Genomic DNA, 23,626 nt, shown 5'->3' on the forward strand with positions numbered 1-23,626 from the left:
TATTTCCCCCTAGCATTTTGGTAAACGAGCTGCATTTATTTATTTATAGGATTCTTTTTTTAAAAAAAACTTTATTAAACTTAAAAATCAAAATTGTCCATAACAAATAAACATCAAATTGTTAATATCTATTTGTCACAGTCTTCTTCTAGTTCCACTGACTTCCCGCCAACTCCATTTAGCTTTAAATTTATATTTATCTAGTGCACTGCTTGTGCCTGTTTTAAATAATTGCTTCGCCAAGATATTGTACTTTCTTAAACCTGTTCGGTGTATAACAGAAGCTATTCAAAGGCTGCCACAGATTTTATATTGTTGCACTCTTTTATGTAACTTTTAAATAAACCACATTTATTGAAAATACCCAGTTCTGTGTATGCCATTAGTTTTTGTCGCCACTCCAATTTTGATGGTACTTTTTCTCCTTTCCAATTTGATGCTACTAAAATTCTCATGGCCACTTCCGCATATAGGAACAATTCCCTTACATTTTTGGGGATATCAATATCCCCAATATCCCAAGGAAGGAAGGCCTCTGGGTTTTTTGTAAACACGATCTTATGCATTTTTTAAAGTCCCATATATATTTCATCTATTTATAGGATTCATAGCCTGCCTTCCAATGAATGTATTTTGCCAAGTCACCTTCCCCCCAAAAAGCATATAAAATAAAAACCAATTAGGTATTCCCATTTTAAGAGCCTGTAAGACATTTATGGTATACTGCCTAACAGGTGTCTCTGTTTGCAACTGAAACATTCATAGCTGCCAAGTTTTCCCTTTTCTCGCGAGGAAGCCTATTCAGCATAATGGAATTTCCCTTAAAAAAAGGGATAACTTGGCAGCTATGAACATTCCTTGACAACACATTGCTAATTTGAGGTTCAAGATAAGCATTGCCTGAAGGGTAAGATCACACTCACACACTCTCACACCCCACAACACCCCCCGCTTCTCTGCCAGGTTTGCTATGAACTGGTCACTGGGGAGCAGAGTTTTGAGCAATGAAATGCACATTCAGGCTGCGTGCAAATGATCCTTTCAGAAGAGCAGGGGCAGCCACTTCCCCCCAACTTTGCCAAGACATCCAGTAGCTTGAAAATGCGGCCAATGGAATGGGGAAAAGGGAAGCCGCGAGGCAGGGGGCCGTCAAAGTGACCATGCTGAATTGAAACAGCTGGTGGTCTATTAAATTTCACTTCTTTTAAAAACTTTTTTAAAAGGGAAAAAACAGCAACAAAAACCTGGAATGAAAGGACAGTGCTCGACGAAACAGGAGCAGCCGACAGAAGGCTCCAAAGTGTTGTCACAGAATCGTAGAGTTGGAAGGGACCCCCAAGGGTCATCCAGTCCAACCCGGTGCAATGCAGGAATCTCAGCTGAAGCATCCATGGCAGAGGGCCATCCAAGCTCTGCTTAGAAACCCGCAAGGAAGGGGGGGTGTCTATCTACCACTTTCCATCTCACAGTCGAAAGGCTCTTCCTGAGGTTGAGCTGGAATCTCCTTTCTGGTCCAGACTTCTGGAACGGACTAAGTAGGAGAACCAAGGAAGCGCTGGACAAGCTGCGCATTTTAAAGAAGCCCCTTGCAAGAGGATGCAAGCTCCACTGCAACAGTGCCGATATTCCTGACGCTTTGCTTTTACAGCCCTGCCTGCGGGTCCCCCTGCGTCACAGCCTGCCATTGCTCAGCATCTTTATCACCTCCGCGCCATAATAAATCCCCAAGTCTCCCTGCTGCTACTTTCCCTTAGTCACCAATAGGCTCCCCATCCACTCCTTCAGCAGTTTTAGCCATTTGCAAGCAGCATCCCACAACCTGGCGCAGGAATAAATGCTTTCTTAGCAGAGCATTTCAGTGTTACTAAAGTAGCCCGGCATTGATTAAAGCAGCATTTTATGTAACAGCACCGGGGTGGGGGGTAGGTGTACCATTCCCACTTATTTTACTTTTGAATACGCAAGCCATCAAAACACACACACACACAATGTGAACCCTTTTAGTCTTATGTTAAACAGAAAATAAAATGTTGAATTGGACAGAGGAGGAAAGGGGGGGGGATATTCTTGCCAGGTCACAACCGCTCTCTCCATCCCTCAACACTCGGTGTGATCCTGCCACTTGCTTATAAAATCACCATCTCACAAAGATGTTTCAGTGTCTCTGAGTGAATACGGGCAACTGTTTTTTTTACAGGAGCAGCACTTCAATGACTGAACTTATGAGGAAGGACACTCTAAACCCTGGAAAAGCAAAGCTAAGTAATTATCCTTTCTTTCTCTTTGCAGGTTTGCTTCCTTACGGATCGTGTCCATTGTTGACTGGTGTAAGGCAGGAATCTCCTTCCGCTTGAGGGCCACATTGCCTTCTGGGGGCCGCATGGCAGGAGGAGGGGAGGGGGGAAACCCAAGGCAAAAGCAGGCGGAAAAATGAATATATACAGGGGGCTGTTGTCTAGACACACTCAAACACACGTCCCATACTCAGAGATAGTGAAATACAGGGTCTGTCAGAGGTGCGGTTTGGGGAAGAGTCTTGGGGGCCAGACAAAAAAGCTTGGAGGGCCACATTTAGCCCCCACCCCAAATGTAAGGAGATGTTTAGACGTCCCCAAATTTATTGGGCTAGCCTTGCTATCGATCTATTTGCTCCACATTGTTCCCTACTTTCACAATCCTATTCCAGGCCTTACGTAAAGTAACAAGGGCCCCCCAGGGCACAATCTGGGGGGAAGCTTTTGCAATGCAAGCATGCAACGATATGTCAGGCCTGGTCCCAGAACAAGGTTTTACGCTGCAACCGCCTCAAAGCATTAATACACGTTGTTTGCTCAGCCGGCTGGACGCTGGGCCTGGCGCTCGAATGAATGCAGCTCCTTCCAAAGCCCCCTGCATTTTCCTTTTTAATAGGAACAGAACAAAAAGCAGGCAGCCCAGCATCAATGGGAGGAGGATATATAAATATCCCTCTGATTGCAACGTTCGTGTTTTCAAAGGGGGACACGGGGAAGCAGCCTGCAGAGTTGGGCAGCATCATAGCGTTCTGAAATAAGTAACTCTCATTCTGTTCAGCTGAGCTTCTGGAATGCCAGACAACTGTTTAAATTGCAGAGCGTTTGCAAGCCTTATCTAAATACCGAAACCATCCCGAGCGCTCGGTTTCAACTGTGAATTCCTCGGGGAAGGGACCCCCAAATGATGTGCTCCTGGTGCCGCTCATTTGTTTTCAGAAACTGCCAGAGATTAACCGTATTTTATGCTTACCTTCTGTTCTTAGAGCTTAGCTGCGCAGCATATGCCGCGACAAGAACATTTGACCTTTCCGAGGCCTGCCCTGTCCTGTCCTCCGTAAGCAGCGGGAAAGAAGCGGCCGGATGTGCCAGCCAAGGGAATGCAAGGAGAAGCCCCCAAGAAGGCAGGCGGCGTGGTTGGCAAAGGAAAGGGAGATGCAAATCGCAAATGGGAGGATATATCCCACATACAAGGTGCGCACAATGCTAAACCCTAGGCAGGCTGCACCATTTTCACATCATGTATTTGGTCCGGCAAACACCTGCCTGCTCCAAAGATTGCTTTCTGAAGGGACGCAAATTAAAACTGCTCCACCAACCCCCCCCCCCTGAGTCCAGCAAAGTGCCACCCAGCTGCAGCCTCTCCGTGGCTTCCCTCCCCACCCACCACACCTCTGCCTCCTCAGCAAGAACATCACAAAGCAAGCGCCCATGGTTAGATTGCTGCAATACCTTCTACGTAGGGCTGCCTCTGAAGACGGTTAGGTTAGGAAACTTCAGCTGGTGCAGAATTCAATGGCCAGCTTGCTCCTGGTCCAACTGCACTGGTTACCAATTAGTTTCCGGGCCCAACTCAAAGTGCTGGTTTTTACTTCTAAAGCCTTAAATGTCTCAGGACCGCAATACCTCAAGGACCGCTTCTTTCCAATCCTACCCAGACCCAGAGATCATCTTCCAAGGCTTCCTTCATGTGCCTCCTCCTCGAGAGGTCCGGAAGGTGGCAACACCAGAACAGGGCCTTCTCTGCAGTGGCTCCCCGTCTGTGGAATGCTCTCCCCAGGGACATTTGCCAGGCGCCTTCATTATACCCCTTTAGGCACCAGGCAAAAACGTTCCTTTTTAACCAGGCCTTGGGCTGATTGACATCCAATGCCCTTTCAAAATGTGGCTCTTTTGGAGGGGGCTATCGGGCTGTTATTTTTATTAGGTATTTTGTGGTTTTATATCTTGATTTTATTCTGTGAACCACCCTGAGACCCCCAGTATAGGGTGGTATATAAATTCTAATACTACTACTACTACTAATAATAATAATAATAATAGTTCCTTTCCAATGAACTCTGAATAAATGCAAACAAACTCCAGTGCTACAAACTCATCCAACCAAAGATCCCGGCATCACGAGGGGCTGGACTAGATGACCGCCGTGGTCCCTTTCAACTCTACAGGTCTCCAATTCTATGAGCTAAGCAAGAATCTAATCGATGTAATGGAGAGTTCCTTCCCAGAAAGCCGTTGCCAGAGGGCTGAAAATGCTGGCAGTCAAAGCATTAGTCCGGATAGGACAACAGTCTGACATTATATAGAAAGCTGCCTTTTCCAGCCCAGATCACAGGCCCACCTACGGCTGAGTATTGTCTGCACCGGCCGGCAGCAGCTGGCCAGGATTTGAGACAGGGTCTTTCCCAACCCTACCCAGATATGCTAGGATTCGAACCTGGGGCCTTCTGCATGCAAGCCATGCTTTCTGTCTGCTTTCTCTGCATGCAGACACGGGGCTCCACCCTCTTTCACTAGCCCGGACATTTGTCCTTCTTGGATCTTATCCAAACACAGTACGAAAGTGGAAGGTATGGGAGTCCCCGTAAGGGCACACCACGGCAGGACAGGCGTGGGGGGGGGGAATTCTTTGACCATGTTTTGGTTGGAACAGCTGAGGCTGTAACTAAAGGAGGCGTCGTGAATCCAGAAAAATCACAGGGAAAAGTGCTACCAGCAGGGTGGATAAAAATCAATGATTTTTTTAAAAAAATCAAAAAAAATCGGATATTTTTGATTTAAATTGGATTTTTTTGTTTTTTTTTTAACATACTTTTTATTAATTTTACAAAATACAAAAAAACAAAAAAAAACGGTACATACTTAAACCCCTTTTCCACCTCCTTCCTACCCACCCACATGGGTCCTCCCCTGCCACAGAAGTATCCCATGTTTGTGAACAGTCAGAAATGGTCCATTTTATGCTTGGATTTCTGTCCTCCTCCCCCTCCCCTGACCCCAAAGCCCCCCCCTGCCACCAGGGAGCTCCAGCAAACCAGGGCAGTACGCAGGAGGACATCCATCCAACCATCTATTGTTATACCAAAAAAAGAGAAAAATAGAAATAGGAAAAAAAGGGGAAAAAGAAAGGGCGAAAAAAAAAAGAAAAAGAAAAAAACAATACAAAACAGAAAAATTTTTCTTGCATTCATAGTTGAAAAACCATATTTTATGGGCTTCCCCTCCCCCCCTTCCCCGGTTTTCATCCCTTTTTTATCATCTGCAACAGTTTCTTACTTTATAAAAATACACCTTTGTATCTTATACAACTTATAAATCAATTGTTAACATTTTCATCTAATATTCAAATCACTGAAAATTCAAACTCCCATTTTCTCTTCCCGTGCCTAATTTTTTTTTTCTCCCTCTATAAGCCTCCATATTTTCACATTTTCCAAAATCCATTCACTTTTAAAACTATAACTATTCTCAATTTAACCTTACATCCCCGATTACCGGCTCCACCCCCCCCAATCCAGCAAATTCCAAAATCAGCAGACCAGTTATAAACCTGTTAATCCATCCTTATAATCACAACATCACTTTCCCTTCACCCCACCCCCTGTTTACAGTCTCTTGCCCTCCAGGCCACCATACAGGACCCCTGGATTTCTTCTCTTCTCTGCATATTTTTTCCTTCTTCCCTGTGGGCGTTCTGGAGTTCCAATAATACCAATCGTGCCCCCCTCAAAGGCAGGGCACTCCATCCAACTTTTTGTAGAGTAGAGTCATCATTTTTTTCATGGTGTGTTTCATTTTGTGTTGAATCATCACAGTCCTCATCTTCATCTTTTCCTTCCCCATCATTGTCATTCTCACATTCCTCTTTTTCAGTGTCAAAAGCTTCATCTCCTAAAAAATCATATTCCGCCATCACCTCCTGAAATTTCTGCTGTAACTCCTGTCGTCGTGTCTCCTCTTGACATAACTCTATTCTTGTTTCCCACATTAAGGTCAAAACAGACCGCTGGAACTCAGGGGAACACTTTTTTGTTGACATATTTCAGTCCTGCCAAGGTCAAAACTTATCACGTGGGGTGGAATATGATCACAGTTTATTTTCTCGACTCCATTTTAACAAGCTGGCTGCATTCTTCAAGTCTTGTTAACAATAAAGTTCGAACTCACATTTCACAAGCACTTAAGCCAAAAAAGAAATTCCACAAAGTCCAGAAATACAAAGTGAAGTAAAAATTGACTTATAAATCCTGATCAACTCACTGGGTTGCCTGGGCTGCCGGCTCCCGAGGGAAAGAAAGGTTTTTCTTAGGCTTTACCTCATTGCTGCAGGGCAGTCATAAACCACAGTCTCTCTCCCCTTTTCACCCTGCATCAAAGGGGATATTCTCTTTGATGCCTTTGAGGGATCCTTTTGAATTACAAATCTTCTGTTTATGGCTTCGGGTTTCTATTTACTGTCTCTTTGTTGCCGTGGGGGGGGGGGTGGCTTCCTCTTTTCTCCCCTCTCTCCCAGACCAAATTGTTTTATAATCCAAATCGTGAGGTTACTTACAGTCTTTTCCAATCGTTTTATTTTCGGAAGAATCCAGCGCTCTCCGCCTTCGGCTTGAAGCTTCTCCCTGCTAGAATAACGTTGCCGCTCAAAATGGCCCCCGCGACTTCTACCCTCCTCGCTCCGGAGCTCTTATTAGAGCTAGCCGAAGAGTTGGGGAGTCCGGATTGGGTCTGTGCCGAGCAAATTGCCCTCGGGACGCCCTTCCCGAGGTTCTAAGGGGCGCAGCGTTGCTCTCGCTGCCCTCCCCACTCCTAGCAGAGACGGGCCGTCTCGGAGACGAGACGAAACCCCGCCGATCGACGCTGGCGCTGAACCCGGAAGCCTAAATTGGATTTTTTTTTATTTAAATCGATTTTTTTGATTTAAATTGGATTTTTTTAAATAAAATGCTTTTTGAGGAAAATATATTACCATCCAAAGGTTATTCCATCATGAAATAAAGATTAGTTTTTTAATTATGTAGAATAAGGTTGTATATGTTTAATTTTTGGGGTAAATAAATTCCATTAATCCATTCACAATGTCATGCTCTTCCAGAGGTTTTTGTAAGATTATTGGGCAGTTTCTCTGCCTACAAGATATTATCACAGATGCTTGGTTTACTTTTGCAGTTCTCAAAACTGAATTTGACTCAGCAGAGATCACATGCCTCTTCTTCACAGCAAAAAGGTTATAACATGAACAGAGTTGAGAAAAAGACCTTAATCCTATTGTTCTACAAACCTATGGATACAGAAACAACTCCTTCAGTGCTAAGTTTCAAGAAGTTCAGTGAATAGAATAGAAACAATATTTTTCTGATTGTTTGGAGTGGACAGTATTTATGTTTTTCATGTGTAGGCTAGGCTGACAGTCTAAGTTTCTTAAAATATATATATTTTGTTTTTGTTTAGCCAAATTAGTTAAAAAACATGGGTGTTTGTTTAAGCAAATAACATATGCTGTAATGTTATTGTTTCAGTTGAATAAATCTATTTAAATCGTTATTATTAAGGTAATGATTATTTTTCTCCTTCCTAAGTACAACAGTAAAGTTGTCCAAATATGAATGATTAACCTATTAAACTGGGGATAAAAAACTCATATGAAAAGTTGTTCTTCTAAAAATCTTCATCTACTTGCATTTTAAAGTTATACCAGCAAGAATTAGTCTTTATGTAGAAAACTATGATTTAAATCAAGCCTTACTGACTAGTGATTTAAATCGTGATTTAAATCAGTTTGATTTAAATCAAATCCACCCTGGCTACCAGGCCCTGTTGTGGGCAATTGGAACAGGCTCCATAGGGCAAAGAGAGACTCGTCCAGTTAGTGTGAAAGTTGGCGAGAAGTTTCTGCTACCCAAGTATGGCAGAGCCAGAGTTGTACTAGGTGACAAGGGCTATTTCATATTTAGAGATGGGGATATCCTTGGGAAAACACATGGACTGGACAGTTCATCTTGCTACATTAAGTTTCCATTCCACAAACAGGGCTCCTGTGGTTTGTTCCACAATGGAAATAATTTCTTAATTTTCTAATAAATACAAATTCTCCAAAGCACGCACGCACACTTACACACACACACACACAAATGAAAGCAAACAATACAGTGGTACCTCTGGTTGCGGACGGGATCCATTCCGGAGCGCCAGCTGGACCCCAAGGTTTCCGCAACCGGAGGTGCCTGTTCTGCGCGCACACACGGTGCGGTAGAGCGCTTCTGCGCATGTGGCATAAACCTGGAAATCTACTTCCGGGTTTGCCGCTTATGTACCCCGAAGTTTACGTAAGTGGAGGGATATGTAAGCGGAGGTACGACTGACCCCTTAAACTTGCTTTCCTTGCAATTGTTTTTGAGCCCAAACTTTCCCCTCTCCAGGGGAAAGTTCATTCAGCTCTTCATTACAGCTTCAAAAGTCTTTTATAAATGAAGACAGACAGACATACAAGAACCACCAAAATAACCAGCCACAATCTGACAACCAAGGGCACAAGGCACCCTGTCCAAATTGGCGAGCAGCTTCACCGATCTTAAGAGCGACCTCAAATATATCGACAGCCCCCTGGGAACCCACCTTGGCTGTGCTGATCCCTTGGGCTCTGGGGCGGCCCCATGCCGGGGTGAGGAGGGCGCATGCTCGCGGTCTTCATGGCGCTGTTGTGCAGGTCTTCAACCATTCCTTTCTCATGCAAACCATCAATGGGCTGTAAACAGATGAAAAACAGGCACACATTTCTGGACTGCTCCATCGTTTAAGAAAAATGGGTCTCCAGCATTAAGTAGCATTAAAATCAGATCAACTGGCGTTGCCATATGTCCAGATTTTCCCAGACATACCGGCAACACTGAGGTCAGCTGCAGCGTCCAGAGGGAAATTGGGAAAATCCGGACGCATGGCAGCTTATGTCGGCAGTGCAGTTTCCCCATAAAAATAGCTCCAAAGCGGCATTTTTTAAAGCGATTTGGCCCCGAAAGCTCAACAACTTTTCGTCCAGGTTTTTTCACTGTTTGAAATATGGCAACCCGAGGCCAACATCTAAAACACGGTGCGTAAAAGACCAAGAAAAAGCTCCGATGGCATCAAATTAACATGGTGAGAGTTTGACGAGATACGGCACCCATCTTTTCTGAAATTGCCCCTTTACGAGTCAAGCGAGTTTGACTTTTCTCATTCCGAACCTAACTTAGATCAGCTTCAAAAGCCATTCGCTGAACCCCAAAGCTTCTTGAGAGCCCTGTCGCAATGCGTTTGGCCGAATGTGCTGCCGCGATAATCTCCCGCTCTTTGGCAGCAGCCAAGCAAAAGGTAGGGACCACAAAGACCATCATCATCATCATCATCATTTATTATTTCAACCCCACCCATCCGGATGGGTTTCCCCAGCCACCCTGGGCGGCTCCCAACAGAACACTAAAAACACAATAAAACATCGAAAGTTAAAAACTTCCCTAAAGAGGGCTGCCTTCAGATGTCTTCTAAAAGTCAGGCAGTTGTTTATTTCCTTGGCATCTGATGGGAGGGCATTCCACAGGGCAGGTGCCACCACCGAGAAGGCCCTCTGCTTTCCATAACCCGGAAACAGACACAAGGAGCTCAGAAGAGGAGGAGATGGGTTGTCTGGGGCTCCATGAGCAGCAACTGCCGCCCCAGAACATCCCCGAGACCATTTGAATTTGAAAGTTCAATGGTAGGAACCAGCCCTTCCTATGGGGCAGGAGGAAGGAGAGGCAGAAAAACCTCACGGAGCCCTTGTGACACCCAACACCAGCAAAAAAATGAATTTGTGAAGCAAAAAGGGACTCGACTCAGCCAAGGGAGGAAGAGAGAGAGAGAGAGAGAGAGAGGGAGAGGGAGAGAGAGGGAGGGAGGAGGTATCTGATCAACGAGAATGAAACTCATGCAAGGCAATTGCATTCATACAGGGAAGAGACTGCCATGCGGGGACAAGATGAGATCCACACAGAAGGCAGAAGGGAACAGGCAGGGAGGAGAGTGGGGAAAACAGAGCAAAGACTATGCAAAGGAAACCTGGAAATTGCAAGCCTGGAGGGGTTTTTTTCATAATAATAAAAAAAAGCAAAAACATCAGCGCAGGAGGAAATAGAAGATTTACTTCCCTTGCCAGCTGCACTGGGGAGCCGTTATTTAAAGGGGAAGGAGCAGTCAGCAGCTGCTTGCTGGAGAAACAGGGGCAGCGCACAGACTCGCGCATGTGTGCGCACACTCCCCATCCCCTTACACACACACACACACACACACACACAGCTGATGTGCTCCCATCTCTTGCTCTTCCCCCCAGCCAAGGCCATGTCCAGGCCTCCAAGTGCTGAGAGCGATGGAGAGAAAGCGAGAGAAGCTGGGAGGAAACCCAGAACTCTGTTACAAAGGGAAAGAATAAATGATTCCAGATTTGGGGAGGTGGGAAGAGCTGCAAGACAATGCAACAGGTTTTTGCACGGCCAGAAGTTTTCCTTTATACCCAATGGCATTTTCGAACTAATCTGCTGGAGCCAGCAGGGGAGGAGGAGGAACGCCATTTCTTCCTTTCTAGACTTGTCAGCCGCCTTCGACATGGTCGATTATGAGCTTTTAGACCACCGCCTTGCCAACGTGGGGATTCAGGGCACAGTCCAACAATGGCTGCGTTCCTTCATCTCAGGTTGGGGACAGAGGGTGGTGCTAGGGATGGAGTTGTCGCCGCGGCACTCCTTGGTGTGTGGGGGTCCCGCAAGGCGCAATCCTTTCCCCGATGCTTTTCAATATCTTCATGCGCCCCCTTGCCCAGATTGTCCAGAGCTTTGGGCTGGGTTGCCATCAATATGCTGGTGACACCCAGATCTATCTGTTGATGGGCAGCCGCCCTGCCTCGGCCCCGGACACACTGACCAGGTGCTTGGAAGCTGTGGCTGGACGGCTACGTGGGAGCCGACTGAAGCTAAATCCTTCGAAGACAGAGGTCCTCTGGCCAGGTTGGGACAACATGGGGTTGGGGGGCCAACTCCCATCTCTTGCAGGGGCTCAATTGGTACCAGCGCCTTCTGTCAAGAGTTTTGGTGTAACCTTCAACGCCACCCTTTCCATGGAGGTGCAGGTTGCATCCACAGCCAAGGTGGCATTTTTCCATCTCCGCCGCATTAAGCAGTTGGTCCCTTACCTCTCTCGCCCTGATCTGGCCACAGTGATCCATGCGACGGTCACCTCTAGGCTTGATTATTGTAACTTGCTCTACGCGGGGCTGCCCTTGAAGCTGACCCAGAAACTCCAGCGGGTGCAGAATGCCGCAGCGAGGCTCCTTACGGGGTCCTCACTGCGGGATCACATTCATCCAGTGCTTTACCAGCTGCACTGGCTCCCGGTGGAGTACAGGATCAGGTTTAAGGTGCTGGTTTTGACCTTTAAAGCCTTATGCGGCTTAGGACCCTCGTACCTACGGGACCGCCTCTCCCGGTATGACCCACAGAGGACATTAAGGTCCACAAATAATAACATATTGGAGATCCCGAGTCACAAGGTGGTTAGGCTGGCCTCGACTAGGACCAGGGCCTTCTCAGTACTGGCCCCGACTTGGTGGAACGCTCTTTCACAGGAGACTAGGGCCGTGCGGGATTTGTCATCTTTTCGTGGGGCCTGCAAGACAGAGCTGTTCCGTTTGGCCTTCGGACTGACGCAGTCTGACCCCACGGTTAACCTCCCCTAAGGTTTTATTTCATAATGGTTTTATCTTATTTGTAGATTTTTAATTTTAAAATTGAATTTTAACATTGTATTAATCTGCGTTTTAACTGAATTGTTTCTTTTATACTCGTGTTGATATTATTTGTTGTTAGCCGCCCTGAGCCCGGTCTTGACTGGGAAGGGCGGGGTATAAATAAAAATTATTATTACTATTATTATTATTATTACTTTCGAAGGCATTCCCGAAAAACAACAACAGCTGCTACTATCCCTAATAACACATAATTAAAACTACAGTGCTAGAAATTCTCCATTTTGGGAAGGGCAGTTTGTTAGTGTTGAAAAAGGACCGGGTGAGACCCAGAGCTCTCCAGAAAACGATGCCCTTGGCACAAGCATCCTTTCTTATGGTGGAGATGTAGCCAAGGCAGATCGAGGCGTTTCGAAGTTACGGGACCATGGAAAAGCAGTTGGAGACGCACAGAAAAGGGCCTTTTTGCCGTAGGCAGAAGATGCTTCCGATGTCCTGGGCTGATGTCCAAGAAGGGGGTTTCCTCCCTATGGCATTTATGGGTACAGAATGTTCCATGGCAGTTGGCGGATCCGTTAAGAATGGGAAAGCAGGAAGCAGGGGAGAGGGAGAAGGAGGAGGAGGAGGGCCGGGCAGGATGCGCCCAGGGGCAGATTTTTCGTCAACCAACCAGGTGTCATCATTATTATATTAGTAATCGTATTATTTCAATCCATTTATATACCACCCTTTATCAAAAGCTCCCACATTACAGAACATCAATGATACAAACACAGTCAAAAGCAGACAGACATAATAAAACAGGGGTCATAATAATAGTCGTTTCCCCCACACTTTTGAAGGCCACAGATTAATTAATGGCTGAAAGGTCAAGAGGAATGGTTTTGCCTGGCGCCTGAAGGCATGTAATGATGGCGCCAGGAGAGCCTCTCTGGGGAGAGCGTTTCACCTTCGGGAAGCCACCACAGAAAAGGCCCCGCTCTCTAACTGCCACCCTCTGAACCTCTCTTGGGGGGGGGGCATAGACAAATGCAGGGTCCGGGTCAGTTCACACGGGGAGAGGCAATCCTTGAGGTATTGAGGTCCTGAGCCATGTAGGGCTTTCAACTTCTCAAAACCCCAGCCTGAAGCACTGATCTCTATGGGGCCTTTGGTACAATGCGATCTTCCCCCTTCAGGAGGTGATACTGCAGCCCAATTACTCTTGGGGAACTTTCTGTTCCTGGGGCTGTACCAAATCCACAAGAAACAGAGAGATACAAATCAGAATAGGGACTTGAAAATAGACAAGCCACATTAAACACAGTTTGTATCACACACACTCCAAATAACAAAAAAACAACAACCACTATGCCAAAAGGAGGTTTGCTCAGAAACAAAACTTGCAACGAGCCACTTCTAAAGCATAAATCCTTCACTTTAGGATCGTGGTCATAAAGAAAGAGAAAACCACTAATCTCCCATCATTCATGAGCCCCAACGCAAATAAACCCTTGTTTGCACAAGAGTAAATAAAGCTGCCCAGGAGCTCTGCCCAGGCCCGTTTACGCAGCAGTAAGCCCCAGCAATTTCAGGGGCAATTGCTTCCAAGTAACTCGCTCAGGATCGGGATGTAAGATGCTAGGTCAACAATGCCAGCCGAGTCTACAAAAATTCAGAACCTCAAAAAGTTATGCTATTCCACGCGTAACAGCACCCCCCATTTGTGATGCGTTTCCATTTGGGAAAACGTTGAAAATATTCCACTTATAAGCATCCCTCTTTTATTTATTGGACAGATGTGGCCTTACGAGAGGCACCAAGATCGAGCAGCCATTTACAAGCCTGAGTAAGGACACAGGGCGATTTCTAATGCCGGGATCCTGAATTTACTACCCTGATCCAGTGATTTCAATAAAAACAGCATTCCCAGTAGGTGGCATTTAAGCTTCAGGACAGCATCCAAACTACACTGCTTTGGTTTCCAAACTGCCATCTTTCTTCAAAAGGAAACTGGCAGTGCCATCGTAGACATGGCTACTCAGAGGTAAGTCCCGATGTCTTCAATGCTAAGTAAATGGATATAGGGCTGCAGCAACCTAAGTAAAAAATGTTTGCCATAACTGCAGCAATAAGTTCATGCTCTACAGAAATGTTGCTCAGTTGCAGGAGTATCTCAGGATCACCCTCTGCCCTTTTGCTTAGATAATATAAAGCTTAAAGTGATTGTTCTGGGACACAAGGGCGCAGCCACTGCTTTTCAGTCTTATCCAGACTCTGCGGCTAAATGCAAAAGGAGCGCAGGGCTCTTGTGTTTTTAATAGCTGAAAGAGGGGATTTCAGCCACCAGTGTTTGCCGCGCAAGCTACTCTGCTGCCGTCAGACATGCACAACATGGGGGGGGGGACTGAAAATGCTTACTTTGTGCATTGGGTGGATTCCTTCTGGCGGGTAATCACTCGGTCCCATAGCAGGCATGGCATGCGGAACGCTTGGAGGTCCAGGACTCGGTCCCATCATGCTATGCACCGAACTGGGCGAGGGACCCGGTCCTGGGCTGGGACCCAGTATGGGTCCAGGAGAGAGCCCTGGCCCCGGGGAAGGGCCAGGGTGAGGCATGGCGCCGGGATCTGTCGGAGTAGACATCTGCTCTCTGCCTTGCCTTCAGTCCACGGTTCGGCTGCAGGGAGAAGAGGGGAAACACAAGGTGAATGAACGTCAGTTGTCCGCAGCCAGGGACGATACAAAGCATCAATTAGAACAGAGCTTATGGAAATCATTGCCATTATTGCCTCACCTCCTAAAGGGCCGTGAAAATATAATAACAATAATAATAATTTAATAATAATAATTTTTTATTTCTACTCTGGGTGGCTTTCAACAGAACATTAAAAACTTCAACCATTAAAAACTTCCCTAAACAGGGCTGCCTTCAGATGTCTTCTAAAAGTAGGAAGTTTCAAGTCAATTTGCAGCAAACTGGTCGCAGAATGAAGTTTCTCACGCAGCCAGAAACTTTGTTAAGATCAAAATTGCACGTTTTCTTTTAAATTGGGAGTTTTGCACAGAAGGGCAGTTTAAGGATAGATTATATCAATTGATATAAATTAAAAAAGACAAATGAGCATTCCAGAGAAAGGAACTGGGTGCTATCTGTGAAGGACAGCCCAGATCCTTAACCCTCCCTTTTAAGACTCATTCTGACGGTGCAGAATAACTAATGCTGTGCTTGAGCCAACTAAGCGCTACTCAGAGTAAACTAGCGGAAATGAATGGGCCTCAGCAAATGTCCATTCATTTCAATGGGAACAAAAAGACCGAGACTCTCGGACTTCTGGTCATCCATCGTTTATTAGGGCCACGGGAGTATCTCCGAGACACAAGTTCTCTGCTACAAGAAGGCTCTGCTTGCATTTGGAATACAGATACCGATTTTGATGAGGGTTAAGAATCTGATCTGTTTATATCGCTACCAATGAAGGAGACGTCTCCTAAATATATCAAGCCAACACTTGCTCACAGAGGCACCAAAGCAGGGCTCCTCCTTTTCTGCCCACGTGGAATTCTATTTATTAGATTTGCATATCGCCCTCTGCCCCACAGGTCTCAGGGCGCCTCACAATGTAAAAGCACAATATAAAAGCACAGAATACATAATCATAATTTTTTAAAATTGGAACCCAAAAATCGCTCCTCCCCAACACTGCAAAAAATATCAAACAGTGATGACAGAGGACTGAATGAAGCCACAGAAGATTTAATGGGAAATTCCTGCTACGGAATGCAGGACTCTGAGTCTAGAGAGATATCGAGTGTGAAGACATCGGAGGGATGGATGGGGGGAAAGAACAGACAAAATAAGGACCAAAGGAGGCATGTGCTTTATGCCCCTTCTCCCACCACAATTTTAGTGGGCACCCATTGCACAACCAGACATGCCAAACACTGCAAACTAAGACCCGGGGACCAGATCCAGCCCAAACGCCTTCTCAATCCGGCCCACGGACGGTCTGGGAATCAGTGTGTTTTTACATGAGTAGAATGTGTACTTTTATTTATTCTCTGGGTTATTCGTGGGGAATAGGAATTCGTTCATCCCCCCAAAAAAGAAATATAGTCCGGCCCCCCACAAAGTCTGAGGGACAGTGGACCAGCCCCTTGGTTGAGAGCATGGGATCAGCAGCTCTCCCTTGACCAGAGCAGGTCAGAGCCGAACGGGACGAGTGGCCAAAAGACACATGAGATTCAGCACCTTTGCAGAGAGGAAGAAGAGGCTACACAGCCACTGCTGTCCGTTCTTAGTCCAGGTTCACTTGCAATTTACATGGGAGTTACATTCCAGGCATGGCGCATGGACAAACAGATGCATATTGGCAAAGCACCCTCTTGGAAGAGCCGGAGGGGGGGGTCTTCTGGAGCTTTAAAATGCCATGGGGCACATTACCCGAAGCGATCATAACATCACCCACTCCGCCAAAATAGGGGGAAAGGACAAAGTGCCCCCTTATTCTGGCTCTAGATCAGGGGTGGCCAGATCAGAAGGTCACCAATCTTGGGACTATCTAGATATGACACTGAGGTGAAGCCCCGTCACTTCAGGCAGGCCTAGGCTTCACTGGAAAGGGCCAGTCGGGCAAACCCACCCACCTGCCCCCCCAGAGATCTTCAAGGGGTCGTAAGCGGACCCACATCAGTTGCAAAACACACCCAGCAAACTTCCAACAGCACCGGGCAGCGCCATGCAGTCCATTCTAAGAAGCAGATTCAAACTTGCAAAGACTCAGCTCCACAGAGCAGCTCAAAGCTGCAGAAACACTGGAACAGCCTTGAATTTTGCCACTCCTTCGCGCCAAACAAGCCCCTTCCCAAGTTATCCTGCAAAACACGGATAGCAGACAAGAGCTAGGCATTATCTATTTTCCTCCAAGGCTTGTCAGGGATTATTGTCTGCACATTATTACAAAGCAGATTGACTAGATAGCAGCCCCCATAACTCCAACCGTTGTGTCGATGTAATTTACAGAAGGGGTGGGTGGGAATAATTACCGTTTGGGAGCAAAACCGGTATTTTGCAAGCTCTAGGACAGGGCCCCCAGAGGAAGCAGAAGAATGACAAACCGCCGAGAACGACAAATAATCTTGCCCGTGTTATTTGCAACAGACTCATCAACAAGCCGGGACTCAGGTTTCAGAAAGCATGGCCCACAACCCTCCCAGGAGATGGGAAGATGGGGGGGGGGGGGACTCGGCCCTGCACAGTCTCACAGTACAGCTGGCGTAGGAAGTATTCTGCAAAAGCAGGAGGGAGGGACAGCCTGAGAGGCAGAACAAAGAGCCAACAGGTGGGCAAGAAGGAACAGCAACACGGAAGAGCAGCATTGCAAAGGATCCATGCAAAGGAGCCAAGCAGCTCCACTCCACAAGGGGGGGGGGGCTGCAGGGACCGTCAAGTCAATTTAGTAGGCAAGCGCCATCTCCCAACATCCAATGCAGAAGGCATTAGCTGGTAAATTTAAGAGAATATGATAGCCATGGCGGGAAGGAGGCATGAAAAAGTTCTTAACAAGCCAGAGCAAGATGACAAAGTGCCAGAGGGTTTTTTTTGGGGGGGGGGGTTCCTTCCAGCACCATAAAGACTAACCATAAATGTCTTATGGCATTTGCTTCTGTGGACTGACCCTCAAAAGTCTGTCCCGTGGCAAATATGTCAAGTCTCCAAGATGCCATGGGACTGTCTGTTGGTGTTGCCGAAGGGTTTCTACCCAGCTGTCCCCCACCGGGAAAAGTTACAAAATGCAAAAACTCACACTAAGAACCATAATCCAACAGCGGCAAACTTTATCCCTGCATTACGTTTGAGAACTGTGGGCTACGTCATCCTTTTCCCTTGCAGTAATGTCAGATTTCCGGCCCTAACTGGCCCTAACTCGGGCTTGCTCCTGAAGGGTAATTTTCAGGTAATAATTACTTGAGAGAATCTCAACTGGAGTTAACTCTGAGCAAAGGGGGGGGGCATCCAGCTTCAAACACAATTGTCTTCCAAAACAGCAGAGACCACAGAAACACACTGGAAATACTTCAAAGGATTTGTGTCCATCTGCCCATTTTCTGCCAGCTGAGAAGTCTTCATGCCTGGATCACGGAGGTGACAACAATAATAACCAGGAGTTTAATGGTTGAAAAGAGAAAGAAAATTTGCAGAGGAAACCTCCCTGTGCAGTTTGTGATCTTCACTTCAAAGCAAAGCAGAAGTCAGCACGTGCAACAGGATGGATATTAATTCCAGCTAAACTTTTGAAAAGCGGGTATTAAATAGAATTCCAGCATTAACAATAGAACATTTTTTGCTGGAGGACTTTTCCCCCTTGTCAGTCTGCAGCCTCAGGTGTTGGTCAAAACCCTCCTCAGATGTGACACGGCAGAAATGAACAAAAGGAGAGATCCAAGGTTGCTTTGAACAAGCTCTGGTGGCGAGCACTTTTCATGAAATCCCACCGTCCTTAAAGCGGAGACACAGCGCAGAAGAAATTCTTGCTTAATGAAGCATCGCCTTCACCTCTGTCAAACCCACATCTGTTACCTGATACGCTTAACTTCGAAGGCGCTTCAAAATGCTCACAACCAACAAGGAATTTTGTTTTATGCATCTGATGAATTGCAGATGGACTTTTAAAATCTGCCTCTAATTTTGTCCTGCTGCAGCTACATCTTTTTTTCCCCTTTCCCTGCAGTAACAAAAGGACTGGAGAGGAGGAGGAGGGAGGAAGGGAGGAGAGAGACAAGAATGAAAACTAGCAGGGCAATTAGGTCCACAAAGAGAAAGTGTGCCTGCAATTTGCATAACAATGGGCCAACTCGCTCAGCAAAAGCTGCCCCACCTCCTAACACGCCGCTGCCTAGCAGGGCAGCAAGGCCAGGCGGGCTTCGCATTCATTGCCCGGACCTCCAGGGAGCCGAGGTCGCGAGAGGAAGGGAAGGGCGCCCCAAGGCCGTCGGGTCAGAGGCCACGTTCACGGCCGGGGCGCACAACCTCCCCCCCCCCAAGTTCGGCGGCTCCACCATTTCTTGGTGCACATGAACCCGAGTCTGGACTCTGCAAAACTTTGCAACTCCGCAAGGCGATGCAACGCAACCGTCGCGGTCCCCTGAAGCTGCGAGGCCGCCCCGTCGCCAGAAAGGAGTCCCTCGCCTCCTCTTGCCTCGTGCAAACGGCTGGGGAAACCCTCGAGGGCTCGGCGCGCGCACCATGGCGCCGGCCACGAATGGAAGACTCGGGGACACTCCCGGAGCCCGGGCCAAGTTGCCCAACTTGGGATACTCGCCTGCAGCGCATGGGGCGCCCCGTCGCGGCGCTACGACCTCCCCCCCCCCCCCCCCGCGCCACCTCGCTCCAGATCCGAGACTCTTCCGGGACTTTTGCAGGCTGCCGAGGCCTCCGCTTCCTAGTTTGCAGGGCGCGCGGGCGCGCCGGATAAGCCGAGCAAAGCACGCGGGAGCGCGCACTCGACCCCGCGTGGCCCGATGGCCCAGGTCCCGGCCCCCGTCGGGGGGAAGGTGAAGCCGATCCCGGCTGCTGCTGGGCGCGTTACCTTTCCTAAGGGAGCCCCGAAGGCGAGCCCCGGGCGCGCTTCCCCGGCGCAGGCAGGCCTAGCTCCGACCTGTCCGGGCCAGACGGGAGGGCGCGTCCTCGTCGGCCGCGGGGACTTCCTGGTTCTCGAAGCAGACGGAGGGAAGGAAGGAAAGGAGGAAGGGAGGAGGAGAGATGCCAAAGCCAGCCCAGCCTGCGCGGCGAGACCTCGCCTCTTCCTCTCTCGCAGCCAGCCAGCCCGGCGCACCGAGACGCGGCCTCCAGCTGGCCGCCTGCTCCGCCCGCGACCCCCGACGCCAGAGCACCCAAGGCGGCGTTGGCGGCGCCTCCCAGCACTTGAGAGCCCACCCCAAAAAAACTTTTCGCCCCTTCCTTCCCGGCCACCGAGAAACGGCCACCAACGGGGCGAGGGAGGAGCAGCCAGGCGCCCGTCGGGGGAGGGCGCACCAACGCGCGCGAAGCCCTCTCCAAAGGAAGAACGGCTCGGCGATTTGGGCCCCCTCGCCGGAAATAATATGAATGTACTGGGGGGGGGGTGAGATGAGAAGACAGCGCCTTCCTGCTCCGAGGGAGGGGGTGGGAGCCGGGCTATTTTGGGACGCGCACCGCGACACCTTGGCAGCAGCCTCCGACATCTCCTTTTGAGTTTTGAGACGCCAAACTAGGAGGCAGCGAGGACAGCGGGCCCTGGAGACCCTACTGCCGCCTGGTGTGCGTAATGTTGGTGACCGTCGTCGGGCGGGGAGATGATCGTGGCCTTCCTGGGCTCGGCCGCCGAATACCGCCCTCCCCATCTTGGATCGCCCTCCCCTCGGCGGCAGCTCCACCCCGGGGAGGGACCGGGGATCCCCTGCAACCACAGCCCCCTTCCCGGAGTTGAGAGAGATACCACCACCCTCCTCGACGTTGCCTTCCTTGGGGCAGGACGCCGCGCGAACTTCCAGCCTCCCGTCCCCGTCCCCCCCGGCACCTGCCTCGCTTTCCCGGGCAGATTCCTCCTGCAGCTCCGGAGCGGGGATCCTCCTCTTCCTCGGCGCGCCGCTGCTTATTTATAGCCACCCAAAGGCAGCTCCGTCCATCAGGCGCTGAAGGGCCGGAGAACGACCCGAGCGGCCCCTCGCAGCCTATTTTGGTCGCTCGCTCTCCGCTCTGGAAAGCAAAGCAACCGGAGCAGCGGCTGACGCGCTCCGGCTTCTCGGCTGCCGCCGCCGCCGCGCAGCCTTTTCCTCGCTCCCGCGACCTTCCCTCCTCCAGCTGCAGCTGACTCACAAAGTCAGCGGCGAGCCAAGGGCGCGATCCGGCAGGATCTCTCCTCGGGGGAGGGGGGATTGGAAAAGGAAGGAAGATCGCGACCCCCCAAAAAACTTTCTTGGGGGTCTTTGGCTGCTTAAAGGGCTCCGGGAAGAAGTCGCCAGGACTCTTCGGAGAGGGGCCCCCGGGGAGACTTGTTTACGTGGGGAGGGGAGGGGGGAGGGACTTGCTATTAGGGGGGGGGAGTTTCTCCGTTTGGGGGGAAGCGGGAGCCCCGAGCGAAGTGGAGGATCCGCCGAGCCGCGGAGGGGGCGCAGCGCAGGGCGGAGGATGCGCCAAGGAGGCGTCATGGGGATCTTTACCTTGCTGGGGGAGAGCGCCGCGCTAGATCCCCCTGCCTGTCTCTCTCTCTCTCTCTCTGAGTCACCCGGAGTAGATCCAGCGAGAGCCACCGGATTATGCCGATGACTTCACGGCGCGCAGCCATCCCCGCCTCTTCCTCCGCGCCCGCGCCGCCCCCGGCTCCTCCCACGCCCCCCTCCCGCCGCCCAAAGGGAGCCTCCGACTGGACGGAGCGGAGACGGAGCGCCCGCCCCGAGGGCGGAGAGGGATCCCCGATTGGAGACCTCCCGCTGCCACTCACAGCGCCCGCCCCCCACCAGCAGGCGGAGTCGCTCCCGAGGCTGCTCGGGAAGGGGCAGGCGGAGCCGGGGACCCGCTTCGAGGGGGAGGCCGGCAGGGCGAGCGAGCGGGCGGGCGGGCCTTGCTCTCGGTGCAAGGCGCGCACAGAGCAGCTGGGACGCTGTGCAATGTTTGCATGGGTTCATTTCACACACGCACGCACATAGGGAGAGATGCACGCACGCTTTTGCATTTTTGCACCGCTCTGTTTGCAGTCTCTTCTCCTTGCGCGGAGATGGAGAGGAGCCTGGCTGCATTTGGCCGCGGGAGGGTCGGGGGGAAGAAGGTGCTGGAACCCGGACGGGGCCTCCGCCTGGCGGAAGGAAAGGCTAGAGGAACCGGGGTTGGGGCTGAAGGCTGGTTTTCCCAGGCCCCTTGTTTGCATGCTTGGCGACAAGCTTAGAATCGCTGAGCTGGGAGGGACCTCGGGGGGTCATCCAGTGCAACCCCCTGCAATGCAGGACCGCGCATCTGCCCCCGACGGGGATCGAATCAACCTGCAACCTTGGTTCTCGCCACTTTGCAGGTCCTGGTTTGGCCTGCTACAATTTCAGGTGGGGCTTCCCAATCCAGCTGCCCTTTCCACTTTGCAGTGCCCCTCGAGGAAGTCCGGCAGCAGCCATCAACGGCTGTTTACTAAGCATTCCCTGGGGGGGAAAGGGTAGGCGATAGATGGCACCTCACAGCTCTCTGAGCAATGCCATCTGTATGCTAACAAGGCTGCTACAGTGCTGGCTAGGAAGTTGGGGGTAAATCTGGCGCTTGGGACTAGCGAAAGTAAGTGGTATAATTTTGCCTGTTTCTTTCCTCCTTGCTCTGCTTCCTAAAACTCACGAGATGCTTTGGAACTGATTGTGCTCATAAATCGTTTTTTTCCTGCTGGGGAGCTGAGTTTTCCCTTCCCTCTGAGCTATTTTTGTTGTTGTTTAGTCGTGTCCGACTCTTTGTGACCCCACGGACCATAGCACGCCAGGCACTCCTGTCTTGCACTGCCTCCCGCAGTTTGGTCAAACTCATGTTCGTAGCTTCGAGAACACTGTCCAACCATCTCGTCCTCTGTCGTCCCCTTCTCCTAGTGCCCTCCATCTTTCCCAACATCAAGGTCTTTTCCAAGGATTCTTCTCTTCTCATGAGGTGGCCAAAGTATTGGAGCCTCAGCTTCAGGATCTGTCCTTCCAGTGAGCACTCAGGGCTGATTTCCTTCAAAATGGATAGGTGATCCTCCTATCTCACTCTGCAGGGTGATTTCAGCCAGACAAGGGGGCGCACAGCATCCTAAGATTTTCGGTTGGGGGGTTCGTTTTTTGAAAGTCTGTCATCGAGAAAATGCCCCCCCCCGGGGGGGGGCGTTGCATGACTAAACATTTCCTGAGACGTAGCCATGTCTGTTGTAGCAAAAGCTTGGTTTGATAAAATAAGGGACAAAGCTATAAAATAAGGGACAAGGCTATAAATGGGTGTTTGGCACCAGGGGGTCAAGGCGGTCTGAGCCCTCCCGACCTTTGCCACAGGATGAAAATACTGTATTCCTTTGCTGCCAATCTTTGGAGACAACGTACAGGTCTTGCAGAAAGCTTTTCATGCAAGATAAGAAATGGACAGCTTTGCCTCATCCATGGGCCGTCCAGCAAGGGGACACAGAGCACTCCTGGGAAATGTGGGTCCCCTAGACGGAAAAGCCGCATGACAGCTTTCCATCTGTCCCTCCTGACACTTGGTCATCCGAATCTTGTTGATGCTGTTGCAACATGCAGTATTAAAGTGAAGGGGTCTTCTGTAAAACCTGCAAGAATATAAGCCAGCGCACATTCACAAAAACTGGAGTTTGGCTTCATGCCATAGTAATCGCCTAAGGGGCACAGGATCTGAACTGTGACCCAGGGAACTTGCAGTGTCTCTCTCCCCTAGACTCAGTAAGCCGACTTCCAGACTTTGAATTAATAAAGTTTTATCTTTATTATGATTAGTAACCTGAATGCACTCACAACTAGGGCAGTTAAAAGTGAGGCGAGCAAGGGCAGAGGTGAAACGTCATCAGAGATTATGGCTTTGTGTCTCAGCAATGTGGGGCACGTTTGTCTGAAGTTTGTT

General features: G+C 49.4%; 1 protein-coding gene across 4 annotated transcripts in view; it reads right to left on the reverse strand.

Annotated features, from left to right (window-relative positions):
* Positions 1-21,362, reverse strand: part of SMARCA2 (SWI/SNF related, matrix associated, actin dependent regulator of chromatin, subfamily a, member 2) — a 129,283-nt gene extending 107,921 nt beyond the window's left edge. The window contains exons 1-3 of one of the 4 annotated variants that reach the window (XM_060268717.1): positions 21,217-21,362; positions 14,437-14,695; positions 8,904-9,033 (exon numbers count right to left, since the gene is read on the reverse strand). In XM_060268717.1, coding sequence (XP_060124700.1) covers positions 8,904-9,033; positions 14,437-14,661 — 355 coding nt within the window. In that variant the 5' untranslated portion in view covers positions 14,662-14,695; positions 21,217-21,362. Of the gene's footprint in view, positions 1-8,903; positions 9,034-14,436; positions 14,696-19,604; positions 19,710-20,577; positions 21,016-21,216 lie in introns of those variants that run through there. The other 3 variants (XM_060268719.1, XM_060268718.1, XM_060268720.1) reach the window with 3 other exon arrangements.
* Positions 21,363-23,626: the final 2,264 nt, after the last annotated feature.

Source organism: Zootoca vivipara, chromosome 16 (assembly GCF_963506605.1).
Source record: "Zootoca vivipara chromosome 16, rZooViv1.1, whole genome shotgun sequence".
In the NCBI taxonomy this organism is placed as follows: domain Eukaryota; kingdom Metazoa; phylum Chordata; class Lepidosauria; order Squamata; family Lacertidae; genus Zootoca; species Zootoca vivipara.